The sequence below is a fragment of the Pleurodeles waltl genome, chromosome 8 (assembly GCF_031143425.1).
Source record: "Pleurodeles waltl isolate 20211129_DDA chromosome 8, aPleWal1.hap1.20221129, whole genome shotgun sequence".
In the NCBI taxonomy this organism is placed as follows: Eukaryota; Metazoa; Chordata; class Amphibia; order Caudata; family Salamandridae; genus Pleurodeles; species Pleurodeles waltl.
The window spans coordinates 1,248,392,115-1,248,419,913 of record NC_090447.1 but is presented as its reverse complement, the minus strand read 5'-3'; the positions used below and the strand labels follow the sequence as shown (position 1 = coordinate 1,248,419,913).

General features: G+C 44.2%; 1 protein-coding gene across 2 annotated transcripts in view; it reads left to right on the top strand.

Moving 5' to 3' along the window:
- PDS5B (PDS5 cohesin associated factor B) overlaps positions 1-27,799 on the top strand; it is an 813,886-nt gene that overhangs the window by 454,181 nt on the left and 331,906 nt on the right. For both annotated transcript variants that reach the window (XM_069205557.1, XM_069205556.1), the window contains exon 21: positions 5,382-5,540. In XM_069205557.1, the coding sequence (XP_069061658.1) occupies positions 5,382-5,540 (159 nt within the window). The remainder of the gene's footprint in view (positions 1-5,381; positions 5,541-27,799) is intronic.

The window sequence follows — 27,799 nt, the reverse complement described above, 5'->3', positions numbered from 1 at the left end:
TTTCCGAGACATAGTGGTAAAGGTGTGCAGAATTTTTCTCAACTTTGTGAAGTTGCATGTTTTTTTTCTTAGAACTTTGCATAGGTTAAAAAAAATAAAAAATAAAAAAAGCTTTATGCTTCCCTACAGAAACACCAGATTCATATCATGTGTTGGCTGCTGATACAAATACTATGCACACTCCTGCCATCTAATGCTCGGTCCGGACTTTACAAGTTGTTTTTTTCTCGAGGAAGTCTTTTTACTGCTGATGTGACGTCTAGTCTCCACCTCCTCCAAGGAAAGAAGATGTCTGACAGCTCCTGTGTTAAATTGTTTTTTTCCACCATTGATGTGGGGCGGATTGTGCCGGAGCACCGTGCAGCTTCGACGCCCTTGAGGCCAGTGAACGCCTAATAGATCATAACGGCCTCTACTCACCAAAAGCAACTTTGACAAGTCATAGTTTACTAGTGGATCCGAGTATATTTCAGCCAATGCAGGATTTACGGTCGACTTTAATAACCCAGTTGCGTTCAAATGGAAGGTAAAAAAGACAGACTTTTTCCTAAATGCTCTGTGTGCGGCTAAATACGTATTTTCAGACGTACAAAATGCCTACAATTCTCTGCCTGTTGCTAGAACATAAGGAACAGGACAGGGTACCCTGCTAAAAAACATGGAGACTTTGCATCAAACAGGACTGCCGGCTAGCTTGTAATATAGAGATGCGGTGTAAGCAGTATTCTTGACAGAAGATGAACAACATATACAAGTCATCAGAGACTAAGAAGAGGGAGAGGTACAGAGAGAAGGGAACACCATCTTTTGCCATCTCCGAATTATCCAGCCAGCATGAAGCAGAAGACGAATCGGCGTTGCTGGGAACGGAACCACCACACGCACAGAGACCATCGGGGTTAGGGCCCAGGATGAGGACAGCGCTAAGGTCCGTGAATATAAAAGACCCGCCCCACACAAATAAAACAATCTCTCAGCCCTCCCAACTTCCCCTAAGTGCGCTACAGGCTTCGGGTTCTGGCTGACACCAAGAGCATGCCTTAGAGCCAAGACAGGACAAGACTGTACTCCATCCCGATTGGGCCTGAGGGCCAGTCACAGAGAAGACACACAGCAGTATGTGATGTCGAAAAAACCTTTGACTCATGTACATAACACGGGACCAACACCTCGCCACCCCCCGGCACTGACAAAACCATAAGAGCTGAGCAAGCGCATGGTGTTGGCACACACTTTATCGGAGCCACGACACATCGACTCAGAAAAGGGTATTGGAGCACAGCCATATTTCGAATCCGTAGAAGGCTCTGGCATCAAGCGCTAGGACACCTACCATCTACGCTCCCACTGAAGGATGGAAAAAACAAACAGAAAAACACATGGCACAGAAAACAGCAAAGACACTGTTGGCCTAAGAGTTAGAAGGAAATGTTTTTGAAAACCTTCATGAGGTCAAGAGAAAAATACGATAAGCAGGTGAGGAACTTGTACAAGTAAAGTCTCATAAAAGGAAAAGGCAGGAGACTGAAGTCAGTTCCAAAGAAGACCGCTGCGGAGCATGAGACTGGAAGCCCTATGCCAATTGCCTTTACCACATCTCCACATCCCATGTCACCATCTTCACACACTCACACTCAGTAGATAAAGGAGCAGGGAGTCGGGGTCACCACACACGTTTCCAACACAGGGAGGGGAGGCCCTCCTCCCCCAATTTCATCTTACAACATTGTTATTCAGCGTGCGGCCGAATATCACAAGGTACAAATGTATACCACATAAGAGGAGACATAGACTTCCTGAAAGAGACACTCTCCAAGCCAGAGAGCTCAGTACAATATCTGCCAATGATAGGGTTCATGCTCATGGTCTCCAAGGAGATTTTTAGATACCCATTCAAGACCAGTGTCCTTACACCACACATTGAGAGGAAGTATAAACCTTCCCCCAATGACCCTCTTCACATTATGGAACATCCAGGAGCTGATTCCCTAGTACTTACAATACCAAGGAGAGATCGGACACTAAGACCAATACTGGATCTGCGACCACACAGCGTTCACATCCTGTCCAGAACTTTTCCACTTGGTGACGCTATAGGATGCAATACCACTACTATAAATAAAAAAAGGTGTCTTTATGATCGTGCTAGATCTGAAGGATGCATACTTTAAAAAACAAGTCCATCCCACATATCGCAGGTACCTCCAGTTTGTGGTGAGTGCCTGTCATTACCAGTACAAGGTACTACCATTTAGGTTATCCCTCAGAGTATTTGCCAAATGTCTAGCAGTGGTAGCAGCACATTTAAGGAGACAGAACATTCATGTCTTCCCATACCTCGAGGATTGGCTGATTAAGAGTTCTAGCAAACAGAGATGTTTACAAGACACACAGGCACTATTAATCTGTTGCACAAACTTGGATTCATTATAAATGTTACAAAATTCCCCTTACAACCTCTTCAAATACAGCCGTATCTGAGAGCAGTACTCGTTTCAAACTCTGCCAAAGCCTACGCTGATTCACACAGGGTTCTCAGTCTCCAGAACCTACTGGCTTTTTTCCAGCCACAGTGTCACCTGCCAGTCAGGACGGTTATGTGCCTTCTAGGCATGCTGGCGTCTTGCATAGTGATAGTTTCACATGCCAGGCTACACATGCACCTGCTACAGGAATATCTAGCATCTCAGTGGTCACAAGCAGGGGGGATGGGGATCAACTTGGAGGATCTTTGAAGTGGTGGAACACACGCAACATCCTAAAAGGCAAACCTTTTCGAGACTGAAACTCACAAGTGACTAACACCACAGATGCATCACTCATAGGATGGGGCACACACAGGAGGGACTTTACAGTACAGGGGCAGTGGACTGTTCATCAACAAACATTCCACACCAGTGTTCTAGATTTTAGAATCATTCAGATGACTCTCAAAGCTTTCCTCCCCAACATAACTGGGATACATTTTCTTCTTGGGACAGACAATATGATGGCAATGTATCACATTCAAAAACAAAGAGGGGCACACTCAATACAAGCACAGACCTTTTGGCACTGGGCAGTTCAACACTACATATACCTTCCTGGAGTAGACAATTCAGTAGTGGACTTACTAAGCAGGATGCAGCAACAGTTCAATGAGTGGGAACTCTAACCACAAGTACTTCCAGCATTGAGGAGCGCCAGAAATAGATTTATTTCCCACAAAAGGAAATGCAGAATGTCAAAACTTCAGGTACCCACATCCACGGTCCATGGACAATGCTCTGTAGGTGAATTGGTCAGGGATATTTGCATACAAGTTTCCACCTCTCCCACTTATTACACATCTGATCGAGAAACTCAGGCAAACATCACTCAAGGTGATTCTCATAGCTCCCACCTGGGCACGACAGCCTTGGTTCACAAGGCTATTACAGTTGTCCCCAGTATATCACAAGAAGCTTTCCAACATACCAGATCTTCTTATTTAAAGCAAGGGCACAGTCAGGCATCCAAACCCCAAGCAACTCATCCTAGCAGTTTAGCTTTTGAAGTCGTACAAATTGGATATTGACAATTGCCTCCAGAATACATGGACTTTCTGAAGGAAGGAAGGTGCCCAACTGCAAGAGCCTGTTATGCCTCAGAAATGTAAATGTTTTGTACATCATTGCATAGCTCAGAACATAGCCCCTTCCGCACCTTCAGTACAAGTGGTGTGCTACTTGCTACACCTCCAAAAGTCACCCTTAGCATACACTTCCATACAACTGCATTTAGCAGTAATTGCTGCTTATCTCCAAAACTGCAAACAGCAGACAATTTTTAGAATACCAGTCATCAAAGCTTTCCAGGAAGGGTTAAAAAGAGTAATTCCACCACGTACACCTCCAGTCCCTTTGATTAATTTAAATATAATGATCACACGTCTAATGTCCAAACCTTTTGAACTCTTGCAAATGTGTACTTTGCAGTTCCTTTCTTGTTAGGTTGCTTTCCTTGTTGCTATAACTTCCCTAAGGAGAGTTAGTGAAATTCATGCATTAACCATTGAGGAGCCTTAGTTTTTTTTTTGCAATAAGGTTTTTCTACGTACAAACCTAAAACTTGTCCCAAATGTCATCTCTCACTTTATCTTAAATCAAACACTGGATTTGCCAGTTTTCTTTCCAAAACCCAGAGTTTGCCAGAAAGAACCTTTAGTACCCTTGATGCTAAAAGAGCTCTCAGATACTACATACAGAGAACTGAGAATTTTAGAAACACAACGGCTATTTGTAACTTTCTCAAACCCTAGGAAAAGTTATGCCATCTCAAAATCTGAAATTGCAAGTTGGATTGTAAAATGTATACAGATTTGCTATGCAAAGACTTAGAGTACTACCAAGAGTTCTAAGAGCTCATTCCACAAGAAAGAAAGGTGCATCAATGGATTTTTTAGGGAACATCTCTTTAGCAGACATTTTTAAAGTGGCTTAATGGGCAAACCTGTACATGTTCACGAAACACTCCTGTGTTGATGTTCATACCAGACAACAAACTCTGGTGAGGCAAGCAGTGTTACACACATTGGTTCAAACAACTGCACCATCGAGTGGCCTAGACCCACAGCGAGAGGAGTACTGCTTTAAAGTCTGTGCATTGCATGTGTATTTGCTGCCAACACATGGAATGAATGGAGTATGTTACTTAAGCATCTATTTGTAGCGTGTAATACTACAGATAAACATACGCCCTACCGCCTCCCCGGCCAGTATGAGATTGTGCTTTATGTACACATATAAAAACACCCATCCACCTACATTAGATGGATACCAGCATGTTACATGCTTGTTCAACAGCAAGTACTATACTACAAGAATACATCCTCACTTGCCAACATGGCAGGGGAAAAAAAGAGAAATCTAACAAAGTGCTGGACATTCGCCTTCCCTTGAGGTGGTGAAGTCTTGACATTACATGAGCAGTAAAAAGGCTTCCTTAAGAAAAACAACTTGTAAAGTACGGGCCCAACACTAGATAGCAGGAGTGTGCATAGCATGTGAATCTGCAGCACTACACGCTGCGAATAGATGCTTACAAGGTAACATACTCCTTACCCAGATTAGATGTTTCACATATTTTAATAAGGTGTGGACGTTGGCCACACTATTTAAAACTCACATAACTTTAACTTTCATTAGCATCTTTCATTGCGTCCTGATTTATTATTCACATCTTGTCTTTGTGGAACACACAAATTAGCTTTCATTAGGATAGTGCCTGTCAACTGTGTAATACTTAAAATATTGACAGGCACATAAACTTGCATAATAAATAGTTTTCCCTAATTGCTTATTAGGTATGACAGTACTATGTGATTGTGATTGTGTTGCCTCTTATTTCTATTTTCATTTCAGCCATTGCACAAGAGTCTGGACCCAAGCAACCTAGAACAGCTTATTACACCTTTGATTTCCATTGGTCACATAGCTATGCTGGCACCTGATCAGTTTGCTTCTCCTTTAAAATCGCTGGTAGCAAGTTTTATTGTGAAAGACTTGCTAATGAATGACAGGGTAAGTATTTTATGTCTGTTTCTGTGTGTTTCTGAGGTTAATTTGCAGTAATTAAGTTTTATGTAACATAACTCCTGCATCATTTTAGGTTTTCTGATTATGCTTGTTAGAAATTGTAACAATTAATTTTTAGTACTCCTATGTCTGGATTTCTCTGCTCACTGTGTAATTGGAACACCCGCTTCCTATGTGGTATATTCGCAACTGTTTCATAAACCTTTAACCAAATCTGTGCACAACTGGTTCCTCACACAAATGTCTGCTTGTGTTATTTCATTCACACATATGCTAATAGCTCTGTGCATTGACTGAGAACCAGATAGGCTTGATATTGCTGTGTCAGTGTCCTGCCTCATAATTCTTTTCCATGTTAATTTTCATACTGTCTCTGTTAATGCCAGAGAAGACTTATGCCGTTCTTGTGTGTGTTCAGACTATTTATCCATTTCCACTGACTTTCAAAGTACCTAAAACTTGCTAAATGTGGGCAGCTCAGTGATTTTGTTGCATTGGTGCCAAGGTTATACAGGGGCTCTCGCATGGGTGTCTACAATGTAATGGTGGTATGATACATAAGAAAATAGATATTCAACTTGGTGTCAGAAGTCTAGTAAGGAGAGTTGGGCAAGTGTGGGGTCTTGCACAGTTCTGAGTTGCTCCTCTGGGTGTGAGAAAACTGAGTCCTGCTACCATTTCTCACAGAACCAGAAACCTTATTCATTTTTCTGTTTAGTTGATAACCAAATACAAAAGGCAGTTTCTCAACCTTAATTAACCAAAAAAAATAATCTGAATCCATGAATAAGGTCAGTTAGTGGAGTGAGGTCTTTTCTTTTGGTCTTGGAGAAGAGCAGGGCTAAAGGGCAATTTGAGCACCTCACTTTCTAAGAGTAGCAAAGTTGGGTAATAAAGGCAAAGAATGGTGGTAAGGGGTAGAAAAGCTGACACAGCATGACAGATTAAATAACACACCATTAACAATATCCAAAAAGATGTATTACTTATGTGTGATAGCTTATTTGTATCGTTGATTAGCTTTATCCACAAAGCCCCCTATGTGTTTTTACTGTTTAGGAACAAGATTTTCAAATAATATTGAGCATGTGTTGCGTGTTAAGCTAAGGGGCTCTGTTAGTTGTTTGTGGGAAGCTTTATGATTTGTGGGTTGTTTACTGCAGTGTTTGTTAACATGTCTCTGTCAGTGAGTAATGAATAAAGATACAAGGTGTCCAGTTGTTAGTGTTCTTCTTTAAGGTATAGATATAAGTACAAATCTAGACTGTAAAAACAAGTATCTTCCATGTTTTGTTTTGTTGCACTGCACAGAATTGTGAAATGTTTTTTACCCTGTATACATCATAATTGCAGCTTCTGCTGAGCTACACCATTTACTTTTGTTTAAAAATAAACCTCTTCACAAAGGCTGAAGCAAAACCATAATATTCAATTTGCATTCTGGCCAAGATGATTCTGACATCTGTGAGCTTAGCTATTCCCATTATTTAATTTGCATTTTATTTGTAAAAGCTGAGCAAAAGCTGAACCTTCCAAGTGCAGTTGGGGCTCGTTGTTTGCTCTGCTTTGCCAGTAGCTTCATTAGTTTTCGAGCTTAACCACTGACCTTTTTGTTAATCAACACACTATTCATCTAAGTGTTTTCATGCAAGCTGAACATTTTAATTGCATTTAGAGCCCATCATTAGCTCTGTTTTGCTGGCAGTAGCTTTACTAGTCTCTGATTTCTATACCAAGAATGTGTTTTTATGAAAGCAAACTTCGATCAGAAATCATGTATTCTTAACTTTATGTAGTCCAGTGTTTCTCTTGCTTTTTCCAATAAACCTTCTGTGTTTGGAAGAAATATTGTATCTGATAGAGACTTCTAGTTGCAGATTCATTACCTTAGAATTTCCCCCAGGTGTTAGTATGGATCCCAAGATTTTTATTCGACCAGTACCCTTGCGCGCTGTTAGGTGGCGTCAGTCGACTCTGCATCTGTCGTTGGCATAGTGATTGCCAGATATGATGTTGCGAGTCGGATATAAATGCCACCCCGGCGTGCTGACATCCTTTCTTTTCTTTCCGCATCAGCTTTCGCACAGATCCGGAGAAGAGCTACCCTTACAGTCACTTTTTGACTGGCCTTCAAACTATTTGTTGAATTTTTTTTACTTCTGGTATGTCAAGATGTCATCTCTTAAGACCGGCTTCAGGCCCGGCGACTCCTGTCACTGCATGATGTTGGTGACGGATCTGCACCTGGTGTGTTTGTGGTGCTTGGAGCGTGACCAAAACCCAAAGTTGTGCTCCGACTGCCAGGCCATGAACTCAAAGGCTTTGAGGGAGCGGCCCCTAAAGCAGCTTGTGGCCTTGCGCCTGGCTCAGCATCGCTCCCAGTTGAGAGGACGATCCAGAGGCCACTTGCGGAGCCATCGCCACTCCTCCTTGGGCCCTGCCGCGTGTGTTCCCTGACAGCCACTGCGCTGCGCATGCTGCTCAGCCTCTATGTGGTCAGGACGTGGGATCCATCGGTCTAGCCAGTCCACCACGGCCATGTGGTACTGCAACAAACATGGCGCAGTGGGGTTGTGGACCCTTTGTGAGGAGGCTCTCTGCCTCTAGACATGGCTGGAACATCAGGGCATATCCCTGGTGGTTTAACACCTGGTGGGCTCTCTGATCATCAGAGCAGACAAACTTGGCTGTCAATGCCTGGTCGGTCAGAAATTGTGTCTCCATCTGGAAGTGGACTTTTTCAAAAGTGGGGAAAGCCTTGGTTAGATATGTTTGCCTCTGCAGAAAACGTGCAATGCCAGTTGTTTTGTGCATTGGAGTTCCCATGGCGGCACTCACTTGGCAACGCTTTTCGTCTTGGGTGGAACTCAGGCCTCCTTTCCGCTAATATCACTTCTGCCCAGAGTTCTCAAGAAGATCAATGAAAGATTGTGCCCAATTCATTCTTGTGTTTCCGGACTGCGCACAAAGAGTATGGTATCCTGAGCATGGCCATCGATCCTCCAATCAGACTGCCCCTCCGGGAGGATCTTCTGTCTCAGCATCAAGGGACGGTTCTCCACTCAAACCTGACCAGGCTCCGCCTTCTTGCATGGAGATTGAGCAGAACCAGTTGCCAGCTTTTGACCTTCTGCCTGAAGTCCGCAATAATATCTCGGCAGTCAAGCATCCCTCCACCAAAACGGTATCCGCCTGTAGATGGAACAAATTTGTGGCATGGTATACAGACAAGTCTGTTGACCCTCTCACCGCTCCTCTTTCTGAGGTTCTTTTGTTTGTTCTTTCTCTGTCCCAGCAGGGTTGAGCTCTGGGCACCCTTAAGGGTTATTTGTCTGCTGTCTCGTCATTCCTCCAATTGTCTGATCAACCCCATTTATTTAAATCTCCCATTTTTTGAAGATTTCTTAAGGGTCTTGCCCATCTCTTTCCTCTTGCTCCATTCATAATGCCCCAGTGGGATTTGAACTTATTTCTTACCTATCTAATGAGTGTACCTTTTGAGCCACTTCACAACTGTCCACTTCGCCTGCTTACTTTGAAAACAATCTTCTTCATAGCTATCTCCTCTGCCCGCAGAGTGAGTGAGCTTGCGGCTCTTTCTTCAAAGCGACATTTCATCTCTATTCACCCTCACAAGGTGGTGCTTCATACTCCAGCTTCTTTTCTACCTAATGTAGTCACGCCCTTTCATTTATCCTAATCACGTTGCCTACTTTATACGTGCCCCCACATTCTTCTAAAGAAGAGGAGAGACTCCTCCTTCTAGACCCCATAAGAGTGTTGGCGTTCTATCTGGGTCGCACGCACCAGAGTCAGTGTTTTTCATGGCTTCACGTTTCTGGCGTGGAAAGTCATGAAAAGAAGCTGAGGTCAGCATGCCAGGATTGCGCCTATGCACGATCCTCAACGTCCTATCCAGCGACCACTACCCTGATGACTGACGCGGAGTCGACTGGTGCAACCTAATGGTGCGCAAGCGTGCTGTTTGAAGCAAAATCTCCTGATCTAGACTGACGCCTGGTGGAAATTCTAAGGTAAGGGATCTGCAACTAGATTATGGCTCTACCAGATCATTTGTTACCGAAGGTAAGTAACTTGTTAATTCATGCTTGTAATACCATACTAAATATGTAATATAAAATGTGCAACAACCATTTGTGCAATATGCTATATAGTGGTATCTCAGGGTTCTGGTGGCAGTTACAAAAACTCTTTTAGCCTTGTGGTTTATGTCCCCACAACTCATTGGTAACAACATAGGACCATATTACTTGGTTGCTCTTTATTATTTCCCTGTCAGATGAATCTATCTGCATAAATTATGGAAAGAGCCAAGTAGGAACTCTGGATAGTTACTGTTTTTAGGTAGAGAGCTGCTCCTTTTTATCGAGGGCATGTGGTAGATACATATTCTGCCAGCCCGGAGAAAGTAAACATGGCACAATAATAGATGTTATTTGGAATAAGTATACTATTAAGCAAAGCTTTACAAATGTATTACTACAGTACAAAGGTGTTATTGCCACAGTACATCCTGATTAATTCCTCATATAATAAATTTTACTATCATTTTATAGAAGCACTCAACTAGGGTCATACTCGAAAGGCCTAGTTATTGTAACTTTTAACTCATTGCATGGGTGGAATCCCTGATGTTCTTAGTTATGTCCAAAAGCCTTTGTTTATAGTAACTACTGCACATGAAAACATGGCCTGGCAGAAAACATGCATGCTTGTCTGCTGAGTGTAATATTCTGTTTATCACAATTATTGAAGACGGCAAGGGAGTAATATTCTATGTCATTTTCTGAAGTTTTACTAGAATCACTGTCTACTGATTTGCTTTTTTTGCTCCAAGTTGACCAATGGAGCACTGGCGGGAAAACATTAGTTTGTTAGTGTAGAAAGCTGGCTGTCTATGTAGTGTGCTGAATGTAAGGGAAGACTGTGCAGATAGTTCAGGCGCACCTTACTGGTTTACAGCTGTTGAAATAATAATCCCAAATTCTCTTTCATCATGACAAGATGGACCCTACGTGACCTTATCTTGTTTCCATATCCGCAACACACATACACACTTTTAGTGCACATACAGTCTATACCAGATCTCTAATCTCTGGCCATTCCTTTCAGGCGAATATTCCTTCTTGGTATTGGGTCCCTAACTTAGGGATATCCTTACACCATGGAGGAAAGGAGCATGGGATCCTTGTAGTCAAACGTTTGCCAAAGGTCACCCCCGTCCAGAACACTTATTCGTTATTCATTTCTCCTCCTGACGCATCAGTGGTGTATGGATATCCCTAAGTTAGGGGCCCAGTTCCAAGAAGGAATATTTGCTTATGTGTGTTAGTATCAATTTGGGAGAATTCAAACAGTTGTCCAATGTGCCTCTCTTCTTCCCACAAGCCCCGCAAAATTAAAGGGGCTTTCTGTGTTTGATAAAGTACATTTACTGCATAGGGGTCTTTGCAGACGGGTCTTGCGGGTTCCCTTTTGGTCCAAGGGTGCTGGGGTGGGGCGGCAAGGTCACAAAAAGCACCAGCAATCAGTTTTACCTGCCCTGGGATGTCTGGGTGCAGAGGTGCTGGAGGGGTCGGTGTCTTGCGCACTGCACAGTTAGCATAGAGGGGAGCCACTTAGAAACAAGCTGCAGAAGGGGCTCGTCGGTGGGGGTCATGTGAGCAGGGGAGCACCATTGGTTGTCGTGGACCCGGGCCAGGACACTCGGGTACAGCAGGTTTTGGTCTTCTGGTGTTCATGTATCAAAAGCACCAACGGTTCTTGATTGGACCTGCTGGAAGGGGACAAAATGGGATTGCTGGGCCACTCTCGCTTCTGGCCTCTGTGATGCTGATGTCCCTCAACAGCTGGTCAATAGTTGCGGCGCTGGCGTCCAGATTGAACTCAAACAAGTGTGGCTGCTGCCAGGTATCCTGAGTATCTGTCCTGAGTGGCTCCAGTGTGTCTTGGTGTCTTCTCTGTTGGTAGGGAGATGGATCTGGCCTCCTGGAGCATGGTGACCTCCTTCTGGGTGGCTTCTCCATCGGTGGACTCCTGGTGATCAACATAACAGTGAACAGGATGTTGCATTTGGTGGCTGCAGGGTAGCTGCTCCTCCTCTTCAAGGGAGATGCTGATGGTTTGGCAAAGTGCTGGAGGTCCTCTGAGGCTTTTGGAAGATGTACAGCTGCAGGAAGAGTCATGTTGTCTCAGTTGTCAGGAAAGAAGCAGGTAGGCATGCAGGGTTTTGCATCAGAGTCCACTAGCAGTCTGCAGTTCTCACTTCTGCTCTTCTTTGTCCTTTTATTTCTTCAGTGAGACAAATCTGCTCTTCTGATGTAAAGGGGCCACCTAAATACTCAATTTAGTGGCTTTTAGGGGAGGGTAGGTTAGTAGACAACAGGCTACTTACCCTTGGGGTGACTACACCCCCCTGTATATCCACTTCCTGTGGGGAGTAGGTGTAGGAAGCTGGCCTGGTGTGTGGTGAGCACCTATGGTGTTATCACCTTATACCAGGTCCAGGTATCCCCTATTAGTGAAGTGTAGGCAGTGTCTAGGAAGCCAGGGCTCTCTAGAGGTAGCTGTGGATGAGCAGCCAAGACTTATCTAGGAGACATGCAAAGCTTTTGCAATAGCACTATAGTCGCACGGCACTGAGACATATGAAAGAACCACACTGTGTTACAAAAATAAAGGTACCATATTATGGTGACACACATACAAAATTTCTGAATAGGCAGTCCCCCAACGGGAGCTACGTAAAAACACTAATATATACACATTAGCAATCAGTAAGTAGCATAGAAAACAATAAACATTGGTAAAAGCAATAGCAGATAGTCAGGGCCCTAGGGGAGGGCCAAACTATAAACTTAAAAAGTGGAATGTGAAAGGCAATCCCCCACCCAAGGAAGAGGAATCAGTAGAAAGGAGCAGGAGGAACTAGGAACCCCAAGAAGTGAGTATCAGAGTGACCCCCAGAGACCAGGAGAGCAGAGGTAAGTACCTGGTTTTCCCCAAAACCAACAGGAGGACTTTGGATGAGGATTGTGGAAGACCCAACCAAGACTGGAAGAACCCAAAGGTGGATCCTGACAGAAGAGGACCTGCAAAGGAAGGGGACCAAGCCCAGTTTGAGATAGAGGGTGCACAGCTGGGAAAATGTTGCAGTTGCTGGAAGTAGATAAAGTAAACGATGCAGAAGAATCCTGCTGGTATCTTCCACGTGGAATCTGAGGACCCACCCAAGAGGAAGACCCTAAATAGCCCAGGAAGGAGGATTGGCCACCTACCAAGAGGGGGCTGTGATGTCACCGACCTGGCTACTCAGATGCTCCAAGGGGCCTCTGTCCACCTTAGATTCAAGATGGCAGAATTGAGTGGCCCACCTGGAGGAGCTCTGGGTACCACCCCTAAGGTGTTGATGGATAAGGGAGTGGTCACTCTCCTTTCCTTTGTCCAGTGTTGAGCCAGAACAGGGACCTGGGGGGGTCCCTGGACTGCTGCAAACCGGTTTATGCAAGGGGGGCACCAAATGTGCCCTTCAAAGCATGCCAGTGGCTGAGGGTGGCTACCCCTCCCAAGTAATGTAACCCCTCCCAAGTAATGTAACACCTATTTCCAAGGGAGAGGGTTTTGCTTCCCTCTCCTACAGGAAATCCTTTGTTCTGCCTTCCTCTCCCTGAGCTGGTCAAGCAGCAGGAGGGCAGAAACCTGTCTGAGGGGTGGCAGCAGCGCAGGCTGTCTGGAAAACCCGAGAAGACTGGTGGGAGCAATGCTGGGGGTCCTCTAAGGAGCCCCCAGAGTGCATGGAATCATACAACCAATACTGACAACAGTATTGAGGTATGAATTCGACATGTTTGATACCAAACATGCCTAGGTTCGGAGTAAAGGGGTTTCCCCGCACTTACGAAGCCCAGTGTAAGAAGCTGGAGTTCGTAGGGGCACCTCTGCTTATGCAGAGGTGCCCTCACACACAGGTCCCTGACCCTGCCCTCTGGGCTAAGAAGGCCTACCATAGGGGTGACTTACAGTGACCTCTAGTGAAAGGGGGCATGCAGCTTTTCACGCAGGTTGCAGTGGGAGGCCTGCAGACACATTTTGCACAGGCTTCCATGGGTGGCACAATACATGCTGCAGCCCATGAGGAACACCTGGTGTCCCAATGCCCTGGGTACCCAAGTACCATATACTAGGTACTTATATCGGGGCACCAGTAAGCCAATGGTGGGGTGTGCAAAGTCCCAAGCAACCACAGTTAGAGGGAGAGAGAACAATCACTGGAGTCCTGGTTTGCAGGATCCCAGTGAAAACACACTGACAGCAGGCAAAAAGTGGGGGTAACCATGCCAAAAGAGGGTACTTCCTATAGTAGGCATAACGCTGTCCCAGAGTTCCTAGTTCCACCAAAAACAAGATGGTATAACACTTCTTTGGTGTAGCACATTAGGCTGTCCACCTTAGGGGTGCGACTAGCCTGGTAGTAAACACTCCTACTTGCATAGCAAATTTCCCGCCTGTCCTGGTGCAAAATAGGCCTCAGGGCAGGGGGTGGTCACCCCCAGGTCTCAGGGAAGCCGGGGTTGCATATGAACACCTTCCTCCGGAGCAGGCATTGTTTCTGGCCTCTGAGTGCATGGGCTCTCACTTCCAAGGGGTTCAGAAACATGTCTGTGGTGGCAGGCTGGTCGATAACAATCAGCCAAGAAGACTAGAGTACAGCCATCAGTATGTATTTATTGCCAAACACCATAGGTTTCAGTGAAGCCATTATGTAGTTGGATAACTCATAATGACGAGTGTCCAAGTACATACCTTAAGATGGCTTCCCTATTCACTTGCAATGTATAGTAATCGAGCTAGGCATCGCAGGGGCAGATCTGCTCATACAGACAGGTCCTCACATCATATTGCACCCTGCCTTAGGACTCTAAGGCCTGCTATCGGGGCGAGTTACACATATTTAGATTCGGTGATTGGAAACATGGCACACAATGAGTGTGCCATGTCCGGTTTTCACATAAGGCTTGCACCATGGCAAGCAGTCTGCATTGGAAGGCTGTGTGCAATTTTTAGGAGTGGTCCCTTAGGCTGGCACAATACATGGTGGAGCCCTTAGGGACCCTCTGTAGTACCCAGGCCCTGGGTTCAAGGGGTACCATTTATTAGGGGCTTATGGAGGTACTGAAGTGCGTACCAGTTGTACACAATTAGACCTTTTTACCTTGTTTTCTGGAAAAAGCACTGGGGACCTGGTTAGCAGGAATCCAGTGCACGGTTAGTTGAAAAACCTCAGTACAAATGTCAAAAAAGTGGGAGTTTCTATGTCAAAAGGGCCACTTTCCTACAGTTAGTACCTCAGGACTATTCTTACAAGTGGCAAAAGCTGTACTTCTTTCTGCGGACTTTTAAAAGAGGAAGAGCTTGGACGATTTTCCTGATTCCTCTTTTGAAATTAAGAGTTTTGATACTGAAATCTAGTACACCAGCCACCATTTTAATGTCAAGTGGCTTTTTCAACCTTAAATAACTATTTGATGTCAAAAGAAGACAAAGTTGTTGGTAATTTAAGGCACCAAGTGTCAACTTACACCATGCTGTCCAAGCACAAAGACTAGAAAGTCCAATGTAATAAATAGAAATTGGTAGTGATTTTGACCAGTATCATATAATATAATCTAAATATTTCTATGGCACATTGCTAAATAAACGTCCTGCGTCAGAAAATACCTGGTAGGGTAAACAAGTTAATCTCTTAACTTTATTCTCTCTGCTTGTCCTAGTGAATATAAAATGTTCTAGCTTTTGTAATTGAAAGTTTCAATTCTGTTAAGGACTGAAGTGAGAATTATGCATTCTTCCTTTACTTTTATTGTACATCTCAGCACACAACAGCCATCGGAAAGCCAAAGAAAAACGAACTTTCCCAGAAACCCTTGCACAGCATGAACAGTGACATCATCCCATCCGGATGCAAAAGTCCACATAAAGTCCTATGTCTCTTTTCCAGCTCCCTCATTTTTGTGCAAATCACACCACTGCATTTTTTTCACGAGTCCTGCTTGGAGCCATCAACCCCTAATGAGAAAGACACCAAGAATGAAAAATGTCCTAGACAACTTGAAGGAAAGTTTAAATTCTAATAGGGACACGGAGGCGAGGATTATGCTCTGCTTATTTCGTTTATTACTTTCCAGCAGTGTTCAACAACATGTAATACCATAATAAAACAAACTTTCCCCTAAGTCCAAGGGAAAGTACTACAACAGTTCAACTAATCAGCAGTAATATCCGCTCATGTAGGCAGGCATTCCCTGCATATCTTCCTTTTTCTTGAGTGCCACAGTAGAGTTTCCTTTTGTGTGCGTTACGCTTCTTTATTTCCACGAGAACCTGATAGAAGTCAAATGCAATAGACATGAATCCATACATCGTAACTCAAAACTCCTTATAATTAGTTAAAATGCATCTAATTTATGTACCGAGGCAACATTTGTGTAGAAGGAAAACAACCTTTTTCCTTTATCTCAACTGTAGTTCACAGTAAGCGTACACGATTATACTTTTCCTTTAGACCTATTGGAAAACTGTTCTGTCTGTGGTTCCTGTAAATTTCACATTGTAGCATATATATCATTTTCATGCACTCTTCCTCTATCAAACCTGGGTATTAGTTACAGGATTTGAAATTTTCATTGACTTGTGTTTTGACCCATAGTGTTGATTTTGAATTTTTTGCATTGATATTGCTTTTGTATTTATTTTAGGCCAGGCTGAACTGGCAGAGTTTCACTCTGCGGAATTCTGCTGAGTTACATCAGAACTCCATGAGATTCCGAAGAGTTCCCTGAGCAGAATTCAGGCACATTGCGCTGCTCACACAGATTTTTAGTGATGGGAGCTTGTTCCGCTATGTGAAATCAGCAAGAACAGCACCACACATGCGGCGTGCCAGATGGTGCTGCTTCTTTCTGCGTCTCGAGTAGATTTGCTGCAGAAGCAGCAACTTTCTCGACGAGAATGGTAACTAACTATTACCGGCCGTGTTGAGAAATTCTGCCAGGAGGCGTTCTAGCAATCAAAAATCATGCTATGGGACGCAAATTCATGCTCACACTTGCCAACTTAACTTTGGTAACCCACGAGCGGCTGGCAGAGTTTTGCCAGAACTCAGTGCAACATAAAGATGGCAAAACTCTACAAACTCTGCCGGTGGAGTGGAATTTCTCGACCACCTCTAATTCATTTATCCTTGTTTTTATCTTGTGTTGAGGAAAGATGCCCACGATGGGATTTCAAAGTATATACACAATAGTCATGGTAGCTTGTAGCATGCCTTAAATTTTATTCCATTTACTAAATGAGAATGTCAGAAGTCCTCAGCTTTTAATATATTGTTAATATTAGAACATTGTAAACTGGTAAAGTTAACATATTAACACTTAAAAAGGTTTGATATACAGCCTCTGTAGCTTGTGTGTAGGATTTGATCAACATATTATAGTTTTCAAATTGGTACTAAGCTAATGTGCAAAAATGGATGCTTCTACTGAGGTATTTTTATTCTAACCTTATTAAATCATGATCCAACATTGTATTATGAGATGAATACAGGGACTTGTATTTTTTAGTCTTTCTTTAGGAGATCACTAGGTTGGATCTCTCTGGATTTTTACCATGTTGAATCAATGTAACTTTCTTTTGGGAATTGCGCACACTATTCCCTCTGTTTGGCTTATTCATGTAAACATAGTATAATGTATTTGACATAAATAATCAGCTATAAAGAAGTTGCTCCTTCATACTGTCAGTATGAAAACATTTTTAGTGCAGTAGTGTGTTTGTCTTTTCTCTTAGCCTGTAGTATAGTGTAGCAATCTTTAGGTTTTCTGTGCAGTTTCGACATACCTTGTATTCATTTCTTAAAACCAGTTTCTTGTGTCCGGAGTGTAGGAAGGATGTATTACAACTAATCTTTGTTCTACACATTTATCTACAAATGGCCTGATAGGATTATTTATAGTATTCAATCATAATTATAGATCTGCCTGTTGTCACCTTCTAACATTATTTTTTTTTTTTTAAATCAAACTTTTTATTGATATTATGAGTTAGCAACTGGGGTAAGAAATATCACACAGTAGAGAGAATTCCAATAGAACAGCAATATGCAGTAGACAAAGAAGTAGTACCTTTTTAGTCATTACCCAAGTCATACCACTGCCACCACATCCACCTAATCCTTGTATATGTAAGAGGGCAGTCCCCAGTAGTGTATATTGGTTCTTTCTCCTTAGCACAGTAATCCATCACAGAATGCCATTCTGCCAGCGCTGGTGGTCCTGAGGCTTTCCAGTATTGGGCATTGTCACGCTTGGCGATCTGCGCCGATACCAACCAGGGTGCTGTCCCTTTGGGGACCACCTTTGTCTTCTAGAATGCCCAACAGAGCAGTACAGGTGGAATAGTCCACTGATTTTTTTTTTTTATAGATTTTTTTTTAAATATTCTAGGCAGCATGTTGAAAAACTAGACAAGATCACACGATGTGAAGGAAATCACTGTCCTCGCTTGTGCCTCTAGGCATGTAGGGGTAGGTATCGCTTCCATTGTCCACTGCTGCTGAGGGGTAAAATAAGAGGCATGTGTACATTTTAATTGTAGGATGGGACATGAGATGACCAGCTCCCTGGTGGCCGTTCTTGAATCTGTCCAATCATTGCCATTGAGGGGGCCTTGCCAGTTTTCCCATTTGATTTGAAAGACAACAAATGAGTCCAGGAAATTGAGAAAAAATGACCTGTATGAGCTTGCGATGCCACCTCGACCCAGCAATGATGGGAGGACGTAGAACTCAATTGGATTATACTCCATTAACTCCAGTACTTGTGTTTTATACACCATTAGCGCATGGGGCAGCTGCAAGTATCTATAGAATTTTCTTGTGAAGCTCGAATTTCCTCTTGAGGGCCTGGAAGGCTTTCATTTTTGACCTGGTCGAGCTGTTCCTTACCTGGGAGTTAGCGATGAGATCCCAATGCTCAAACCTGTCAGGTGGGAGACCTGGGGTATCCAGTTGTCTAGCTTATGGGAGTTACCCATGTAGGGCTGCAGTACTCGTCTCCAACATAGAAGTGTGACCTTTGTAGTCTTGGGGATTGATTAGGAAATGGGGCAGCTATATAGAAAACGCAGTATGTGTTGGTGGCCAGAAGGGAGGACTCTAGGTGGATCGCTGGATCATCAGAACCTCCAAACAACTAACCATTAATTATCTGCCTATTTGTGACCCAGTAGTACAACCGGATGTCAGCCATCCCCATCTCCCATCATACGAAAATTGAAAACATTTCTGGAGTGCCAGCCTAGGGACCGTATTAGCCCACAAAAAGGAATGCACCATTTCAACAAGGCAGCAAACCATGTTTTTGGGAGGGGGCAGCAAGGGGGGGGTGAACAGGGGGAAATTTTGTTGGGCATATAGCAATTTTCAGAGGGCAATCATTTTAAAAAGCACCTCACGGCCTAGAGGTTTGATAGGTAAGTTAGACCACCTGATCAGATCCTAACAAGTGCAGCGTAGTAGGGGAGTAAGATTGAGGCTCCAAGTGAGCCAGGGCTTTAGAGCTATGAACACCCCTGAGGTACTGGAAACTAAGTATATGAATAGGGAGGCAACACTGCCAGTTAGTTGCCTCCCTGTCACCTTTTAAGGGGACAAGGAGTCACTTAGACCAGTCCACTGTAAGCCCAAATGCCTCACCGTATTGGTATAGCATTTGAAAGAGAATGGGTCTGGTGAGGTGTGGCTGGCAGAGGAGTAACGGTACATAATCTGCATAAACTGCAGTCCTCCAGGCTATCCTTCCCTTAGAAACTGAGATTTGGGCATCATAGTGCACCCTGACTGCCTGGAGTTTTGTCTCTAAGCGAAGAGCAAAAGCATGAGGGGGGTGGGGGCATCCTTGTGTGGTGCCTCTGCCATTTGAGAAAGGAGACAATAGGATACTATCCTCACTTAGCCAAACCCTCTTTAATGTCTTCATGGCCCCCTTGGCTTCTGCAGTGGAGCTGCTTAGAGGGAAAATCATTTCATATGCGGATGACACTCAGCTGCTCTTGTTTTCAAGGATTTGCATGCCTCTATCATAGGTCATTTCACTGACTGTGTGCACACTGTCTTTGATTGTATGGAGAGCAGCAAACTTAAATGTAACGCAGAGAACACTGAAAATGTCTAACGGGTGAGAAGACCTTTGGCCCTCTGTGTTGCCATCCCCGCTGCCTGTATCTCTAGAGATTAAAAACTTAGGGGTGAAGTGGGACAATACCCTCTTCAGGAGGCCACAGATCTCTGCTGTGTAGGCCAATGCTTTATGCTGCTCCGCATTATCAAGACATTTTTTCTCCTCTTTACTTTGGAGGCGAGAACAGTAGTGATCCATGCCCCAACCACCTTACGTTTGGACTCTTCGAATGCCCTGTATTGAGGAGCAGCGGAAGCTCAGATGAAATACAGGTGGTCCAAAATGCGTCACCAAGTTACTTTTACGTCTGCCGAGATGTTCTTCGACCACAGCTGCACTCCGTCTTGCACTGGTTGCCCGTTAAGAAACAGAAATTATTCAAAGCCTTAGCTTTGGTTCACAGGGCAGTAGTCCTCTCTAGTCCTGGCTATTTGGCTGAGCGATTTGGCCAGTATATATTGCCTCCTGAGTGCTGAGTTCTGCTTCGTTCCTGGTTATCTCATGTTTTAAGCATGTTTGAAGGGGTGATAAAGCCTTTTCCTTCCTTGCTGCTACGGCTTGGAATGAGCTCCCGCGAGAATTGCGCTTGATCTCTGAGCTCACTTCCTGAAAAGACACTCAAAACCTGTATTTTCTCGGTAGCAAGTTCTCTGTTGGAAGTTACATACCTAGGCTAGGAGCACTCCTCAGAGTAGCTGTGCACTCTACAAGCATTTCTCACTCCTTTACCCTCACCTGCGCTTGGGGTTGAAGCATAGAGAGTTTTAACAAGTGAGAGAAAGCTGGGCCTCAATCGCATGCTGGAGAGGACATGAATCGGAAACCCCCAATCAAGCAAGTCAAACGCCTTTTTTGAAGTTCAGCAGCATTAGTGCAGCCGGGTCCCAAACACCAATGGTGACCCAGGGCAATGTGTAACCTGTGGATACAATTGTTGGTACTACTGAGGGCCCAAAGCCATATTGATCTGAATGAACGAGGAAGGGCAGCATTGTCAAAAGGCAGTTTGCAAGAATTTTTACAAAGATCTTAATTTCCAAATCTGGGTGAATTTGGGCAGTAAGAGAACAGTCCCCAGGGGGTTGCCCAGGTTTCTCAAGATGTGGGAAGTATCCCATCTTCATGACTTACTGATTGAAGTTCGAGAGATGAGGCAGGGGGAGGATCAATAATAATTTGTTATAGAACTTGCTTTTTGCAGCTTTCTTCCCCACTTTGCTCCCATTTGGAATATTAGCTGCTCTAGAGCACTGAGTCCTGCTAACCAGACCTCCATGCCAGTGTTTTAACTCTATACAAATTGCATGTCAAATTGGATATACCCATTTGGCAAGCCCTGACTTACTTATAAGTCCCTAGTATCCAGTACCCAGGGAAGGTAAGACTGAATGTTCACTCAGGACTGTAGAACTGTTTGTGCCACCCTTTGTGTGACAAGAAACAAAATGCCTCTCATGCTGCCACTGCAGACTGGAAGGAATATCTTTTTACTGCCAATTTGAATTTGGCGTTTAAACCTATGGCATAGCCACCTGTTCTGCTTTCCCTCTTATCTCATAACCGAGCTTACAGAACCTCTCTGGAATGCACTTCTGAGTTTAAAGAAGACATTTATTGTTGTTAATTCCCCACCCACAAGTTCCTGAGAGACGAAATTAGTAGATTGGAAGCAAACGTTCAAAAGTAGTCGCAGCAATGAAAGCAAAATATATCAAAGTACTTCTCAGTTGCAATGTACACAGCAAATATAGGTGAAGACATTTATAGCATAGCTTCAAAGCAAAGCATAAAAGTCAAATTAATCACCGTATGGGCAAGGCGGTAGGGCCTATACTCAGCTTCATCTTTCTGGGTTCTGCAAGTTGATGACTCCGGTCAACTGCGAGAAAGAGATTCTCCACCCAAACGGGAGACGGGCAACTGACGTCTAGTTTCCGTCTGAAGTCAAGCAGATTCAAATCTAACTCACGGTAGCCCAGAGTCATCTTCAAAAGCAAACTCAGTGTGACAGCCGAAGAACCTTGGAGAGGGGCCAATTCTCCTGAGCTCACTCGCTCTCAGACTGGATTGCGAGGTAAACAGAAAATCTACGTGCTCTTATCAGCTAAGGTGTGGTGTGAAGAAAACAGCTTGGTCCATCTTGTGGAAAAACACAGCTTGGAAAAACACAGCTCATCTGCAATGTCTCAACTGCAATGTCTAACCCCATGTTAAAGCCAATAGGCAGCTAACCTAAATATCAAATGTAATGTCTAATGTCATGTCAAAGCCAATAGGCAGCTAAACTGAATTCAGAATGTAATGGCTAATGCCATGTCAAAGCCAATAGGCAGCTAACCTAAATATCAAATATAGGCCCTCATTCTAAAATTGGCGGTCGCCGCCCGCCTGGCGGGAACCGCCATATGGCCGCTCCGCGGTCGAAAGACCGCTGGGGCCATTCTGACTTTCCCGCTGGGCCGGCGGGCGCTAGCCAATATAGCGCCCGCCGGCCCAGCGGGAAAGGGGCCTGCAACACTGAAGCCGGCTCCGAATGGAGCCGGCGGTGTTGCAGGTGTGCGACGGGTGCAGTTGCACCCGTCGCGCTTTTCACTGTCTGCTAGGCAGACAGTGAAAAGCATACTGGGGCCCTGTTAGGGGGCCACTGCCCATGCCAGTGGCATGGGCAGTGCAGGGGCCCCCAGGGTCCCCAGGACACCCGTTCCTGCCAGCCTGTTCCTGGCCGTAAAAACCGCCAGAAACAGGCTGGCGGGAAGGGGGTCAGAATCCAGCAGCGCCGCCATGGCGGATTTGGGCAACCGGGGGAAATCCGGCGGGAAACCGCCGGACCCGGTTTTCTGACCGCAGCTTTACTGCCGCGGTCAGAATGGCTCAGGAAGCACCGCCAGCCTGTTGGCGGTGCTTTCGTCATTTTAGCCCTGGCGGTCTCGGACCGCCAGGGTTAGAATGACCCCCATAATGTCTAATGTCATGTCAAAGCCAATTGGCAGCTAAACTGAATACAGAATGTAATGGCTAATGCCATGTCATAGCCAATGGGCAGCTAAACTGAATACAAAATGTAACGACTAATGCCATGTCAAAGCCAATAGGCGGAATGGCTAACTCCATGTTAAAGCCCATAGGCAGTTAAACTGAACACAACATGTAATGTGCTACTGGTGAACATTGAACAACTAATATGCGCGTGGTGAAACACAAAGTATTTGGTCAAACACAATTAATAGCATCACATTCCACCCTATGACCAATTAATTTTTGTTTCATACCTCTTATTTCAAACAAAAACAAAAAACATCAACACAAAAAACATTATCAGCAAATCAGATTTGAATGATCAAAGCAATCACTGTAAAGCAATGGAAGTGGATTAACATATTGATCTCATAACCTTTCACATCAGACACATCTACACAGAAAAGACTGAAACTCATATACTCTGATTGGGATAATAACTGATGGAACAGTGTCTCTAAAATAGCAATTTGATGTAGCATGAGTTCTACTCCTGTAAAGGTGCACTGTCCACCTGAAAGGTTTGCTGGTGAAAGTCAGAGTTCCACACGAAAAAACACAGACAGTTAACTGTTAAGGTTGCATAGTTCCAGTGGAAGAATGTAATCAAACAAGTTGAACTTGAACTGAAGGCGCCATTTGCGCAAAATGGATCCATGGTGCTTGTACTTTAATCAGCCAGGATCAGGTTGGGGGTTCGGTCCCTCCCCCGACCCCACACGCACACACCCGAAGGGAGACCACACAGCACACTCATGGTCAGTGGCGAAACGTGGTAGGATCTGGAAAAGAAAAACATATGACTTTTCTTGCAAATGACATTTGTCATCTGAAATGTGCCCTTTCTCTTCCTTTCCCTGTTTTATAATCAGCAGGACGTTTTTGGGGCCCTTTGTTATAATTTCTGCAGGTTCTGGAGGGTCACTTGGGGCTTCAACCCACACCTCAGCACTGAGGTTTTTATCTGCTGCACCACAGCTTCCCTTTCCTTGCACTGTCAGAAGGGCTGGGGCAGACTCCTTCTTTACCAAACCTCCATTCACTGCACTTTTGACAAGTTGGGCCATTCTGTCTCCAGTTTGTATGAATGAATCAGATTATTTTCTAGTTATCAGGATAATTTGGATTTTTCCTAGGTAATCTGCAGCAGTCACTCCCCCTAAAACCTGATCAATTTGCCATATCTGTCTTGGTAACTTTCCTCTCCCCAACTGCTCTGTGACTGCTTGTGGGACAGATTGCTCTTGTGCGTGCTGCACAGTTTTTATCAAATCTAGGGGAATGTGCATCTCTCTCATCTCTGCCCACCTGTAAGTGGCTTTTTCTCCCAGCTGTCCACATTTCTGGTGCACCCACTTAGCCATCCCCACTAAGTCAGAATTCTGGGTGCACACTTTAGACGCTGAATTTTTCTCTTTAACATCTGCAAGGGAATTGAGCCAGTTATGTACAAGCCATGTGGAAAACCAAATGGCTAAACCATTGGCAGTGAACCAAGAATCAGTGTAAAAATGACACATCTCAAGCAGCTCTTGATTTAAAGTCTGACACACATTGTACAACGCTGTTCCTTCTCCTGTGCTAGAAAACAACTTTTCAGTCAGTGAATCATTAGTCAAACAAACATGCTTTTTATCCTCAGGGGGACACAAATTCAAAAGGTGCACTCAATTTCACTGGTGACTCTTTTACCTGTGGTACTCCCTGCACCCTCACCACATCCTGAAAAGGGGCTTGTGGCACCTGTTCATGTAGGGCTGCAGTGACTCTAGCCCTGTCTTGCATATACCAAATCCAGTGTATGATACTAGCTTCCTGTACTTGTCCTAAACTGTGACATTTAGGTGAATTCATCACCCACTGCATGCTTGATATTTCAGTTCCATACTCCAAAGTTCCAGGGACACTCTTGTCTTCCCCTGTTCCTGATTTACATGTTGATCAGTGTTTCCCTCTTGCACTGCACAGAAACCTAAAGTCTGAATTATTTCATTTGCCAAATTAAAAGCGCGCAGCTGCTTATATTTTTTCCTAGTGACTTTATACCAAAGTGTTAAGATTTCACTCAGATGAGGGCTATACTGTTTCCAAACATTAAACAAGCAAATGAAACTCGGTGTCTCTTGCTTAGTGCAAACAGTAAGAAACTCTAAAATCTTTCGTTTTACTTGTGCCAGTAACTGTACATTTTGCGACAGTACCTCTGCCATGTAATTAATTTTTCTTTGCAGAAGCGGTCTGCAAATAACATTCTGAGCCCTGTTCTCAGTGTTATCAGTTAACGAATGCACTTCAACTGCCAAAAACTGAGGGGTATTTTGTTTCATGCCTGGCACACACGGAGGCTCAGACTGGCTCGCAGCTGTTTTAACCCCCTCATTACTGGAATGGGAAAAGCCAGATTCTTCTAAAACAGCAGTTTTATAGATTTCAGCATTATCTTGCATTAATGTTTTCTGGCTAATTTGCTCACGTAAATTCTTATTTTCATGTTCTAACTGCCTATATCTCTCCTGCATTTTTCTGTAAGCAGATAAAAGTATCCAAATCCTTCTGTCAAGAACAAAAGGAACATGATTGCTTTCAAAAGGCACATTTTCTAAATATGCTTTATCACAGCAAGAAAACATGTTTCTCACAGCACCATCAGGCAGTTTAACTTCACATGCATTTTCAAACATGGTCTGTCGTGCTTCTGTAATTCTCTAAACAACAAAAAACAATTACACTTTTAAATTGTGCACTTCTAATTTCCAATTTAACTCCCAAAACTGCTGACTATGCCATAATGTTCTACTTTCCCTCTTATCTCATAACCAAGCTTAGAGAACCTCTCTGGAATGGACTTCTGAGTTTAAAGAAGCCTTTTATTGTTGTTAATTCCCTACCCACAAGTTCCTGAGAGACGAAATTAGTAGATTGTAAGCACACGTTCAAAAGTAGTCGCAGCAATGAAAGCAAAATATATCAAAGTACTTCTCAGTTGCAATGTACACAGCAAATATAGGTGAAGACATATATAGCATAACTGCAAAGCATAAAAGTCAAATTCATCACCGTATGGGCAAGGCGGTAGGGTCTATACTCAGCTTCATCTTTCTGGGGTCTACAAGTTGATGACTCCGGTCAACTGCGAGAAAGAGATTCTCCACCCAAATGGGAGACGGGAAACTGACGTCTAGTTCCCGTCTGAATTCAAGCAGATTCAAATCTAACTCACTGTAGCCCAGAGTCATCCTTAAAATAAAACTCGGTGTGACAACCGAAGAACCTTGGAGAGGGGCCAATTCTCCTGAGCTCACTCGCTCTCAGACTGGATTGCGAGGTAAACAGAAAATCTACGTGCTCTTATCAGCTAAGGTGTGGTGTGAAGAAAACAGCTTGGTCCATCTTGTGGAAAAACACAGCTTGGAAAAACACAGCTCATCTGTAATGTCTCAACTGCAATGTCTAACCCCACGTTAAAGCCAATAGGCAGCTAACCTAAATATCAAATGTAATGTCTAATGTCATGTCAACGCCAATAGGCAGCTAAACTGAATACAGAATGTAATGGCTAATGCCATGTCAAAGCCAATAGGCAGCTTGCCTAAATATCAAATATAATGTCTAATGTCATGTCAAAGCCAATAGGCAGCTAAACTGAATACAGAATGTAATGGCTAATGCCATGTCAAAGCCAATAGGTGGAATGGCTAACTCCATGTTGAAAGCCAATAGGCAGCCAAACTGAGCACAACATGTAATGTGCTACTGGTGAACATTGAGCAACTAATATGCGCAGTGGTGAAACACAAAGTCCTTGGTCAAACACAATTAATAGCATCACACCACCCTATCTCTTGACATTACCTACAAGTCACATCTAAGGAATGCCTATAGAGTCCAATAGAAGGGAGTTGTATTTTGTTAAGTAAGACTTAAATTTTACGGTGTGTGTAGGAAAGTAGGATCTTTCTGACATGGTTGTCCCCCACTTTGTGTTTGGTATCGGTGAGTTTTGATTGTAGTATACTGGCATTCTGCTAACTAGGACCTCATTGTCTGTGTACTCTCCCCTAAATTTGGTTTGTAAGCATTTCTTCACCCCACAGTTGGCTACTGGTGTCCCCCTGTAAGTCCCTGGTATATGGTACTTAGGTACCCAGGTCACTGGTACACCGGGGATCCCCCATGGGCCGCAGCATGTATTATCCCACGCACGGGCCCCCATGCAAACTGTCTGCAGGCCAGTGCATGCACCTTTCATCCCAGATATAAGGTTTACCTTATATCGCAGTCACTGCACTTTGACCTTATAAGTCACCCCTATGGTAAGCCCTTCAACCCAAGTGCAGGATGCACGGTTCTAAGTGTGAGGGTACCCCTGCATGAGCAGAGGTATCACTATGACCCCCAGACTCCATTTTCTGGGCTTTGTAAGTGCAGGGAAATCAGTCTAAGGTATGTAGTGGACACTGGTCGTTACAAGATGTCCAACTACATAATGGGTTCTCTGAACCTAGTCATGTTTGGTATCAAACATGTTGGAATTATGCAACTGGTTCCAGTGTTATTTGCATGACATCATGCACTTTGGGGGCTCCTTAGAGGATCCCCCATGTCTGCCTGTTCATCTGTGCAGGGTCTGGATGCAAGCCAGTGCTGCCGACGACCCCAGACACTGTTCTACCCTCCTGCTGCTGTGCTTAAGTCCGGCTGGGGAAGGCCGGACTTTAGAGGAGAGGTGTTACCCCCCCTCCTTCAGAAATAGGTGTCTCTGGGCTAGGGTGGGGTTGCTGCTGAGCGCCTCCAGACTCCTTAGAAGGGCACATTTCCAAAACCAGTTCCATCCAGTCCATGCTCCTGCTCTTGCTTTTAAACACACAGGGGAGTGACCACAGCCACTGTCCAGCTCTTCCCCTAAGGCGGGTGCCCAGCGCTCAGCCAGGTGGCTGCTTGATTCTGCCATCTTGCAAATAGGATGAGCAGAGG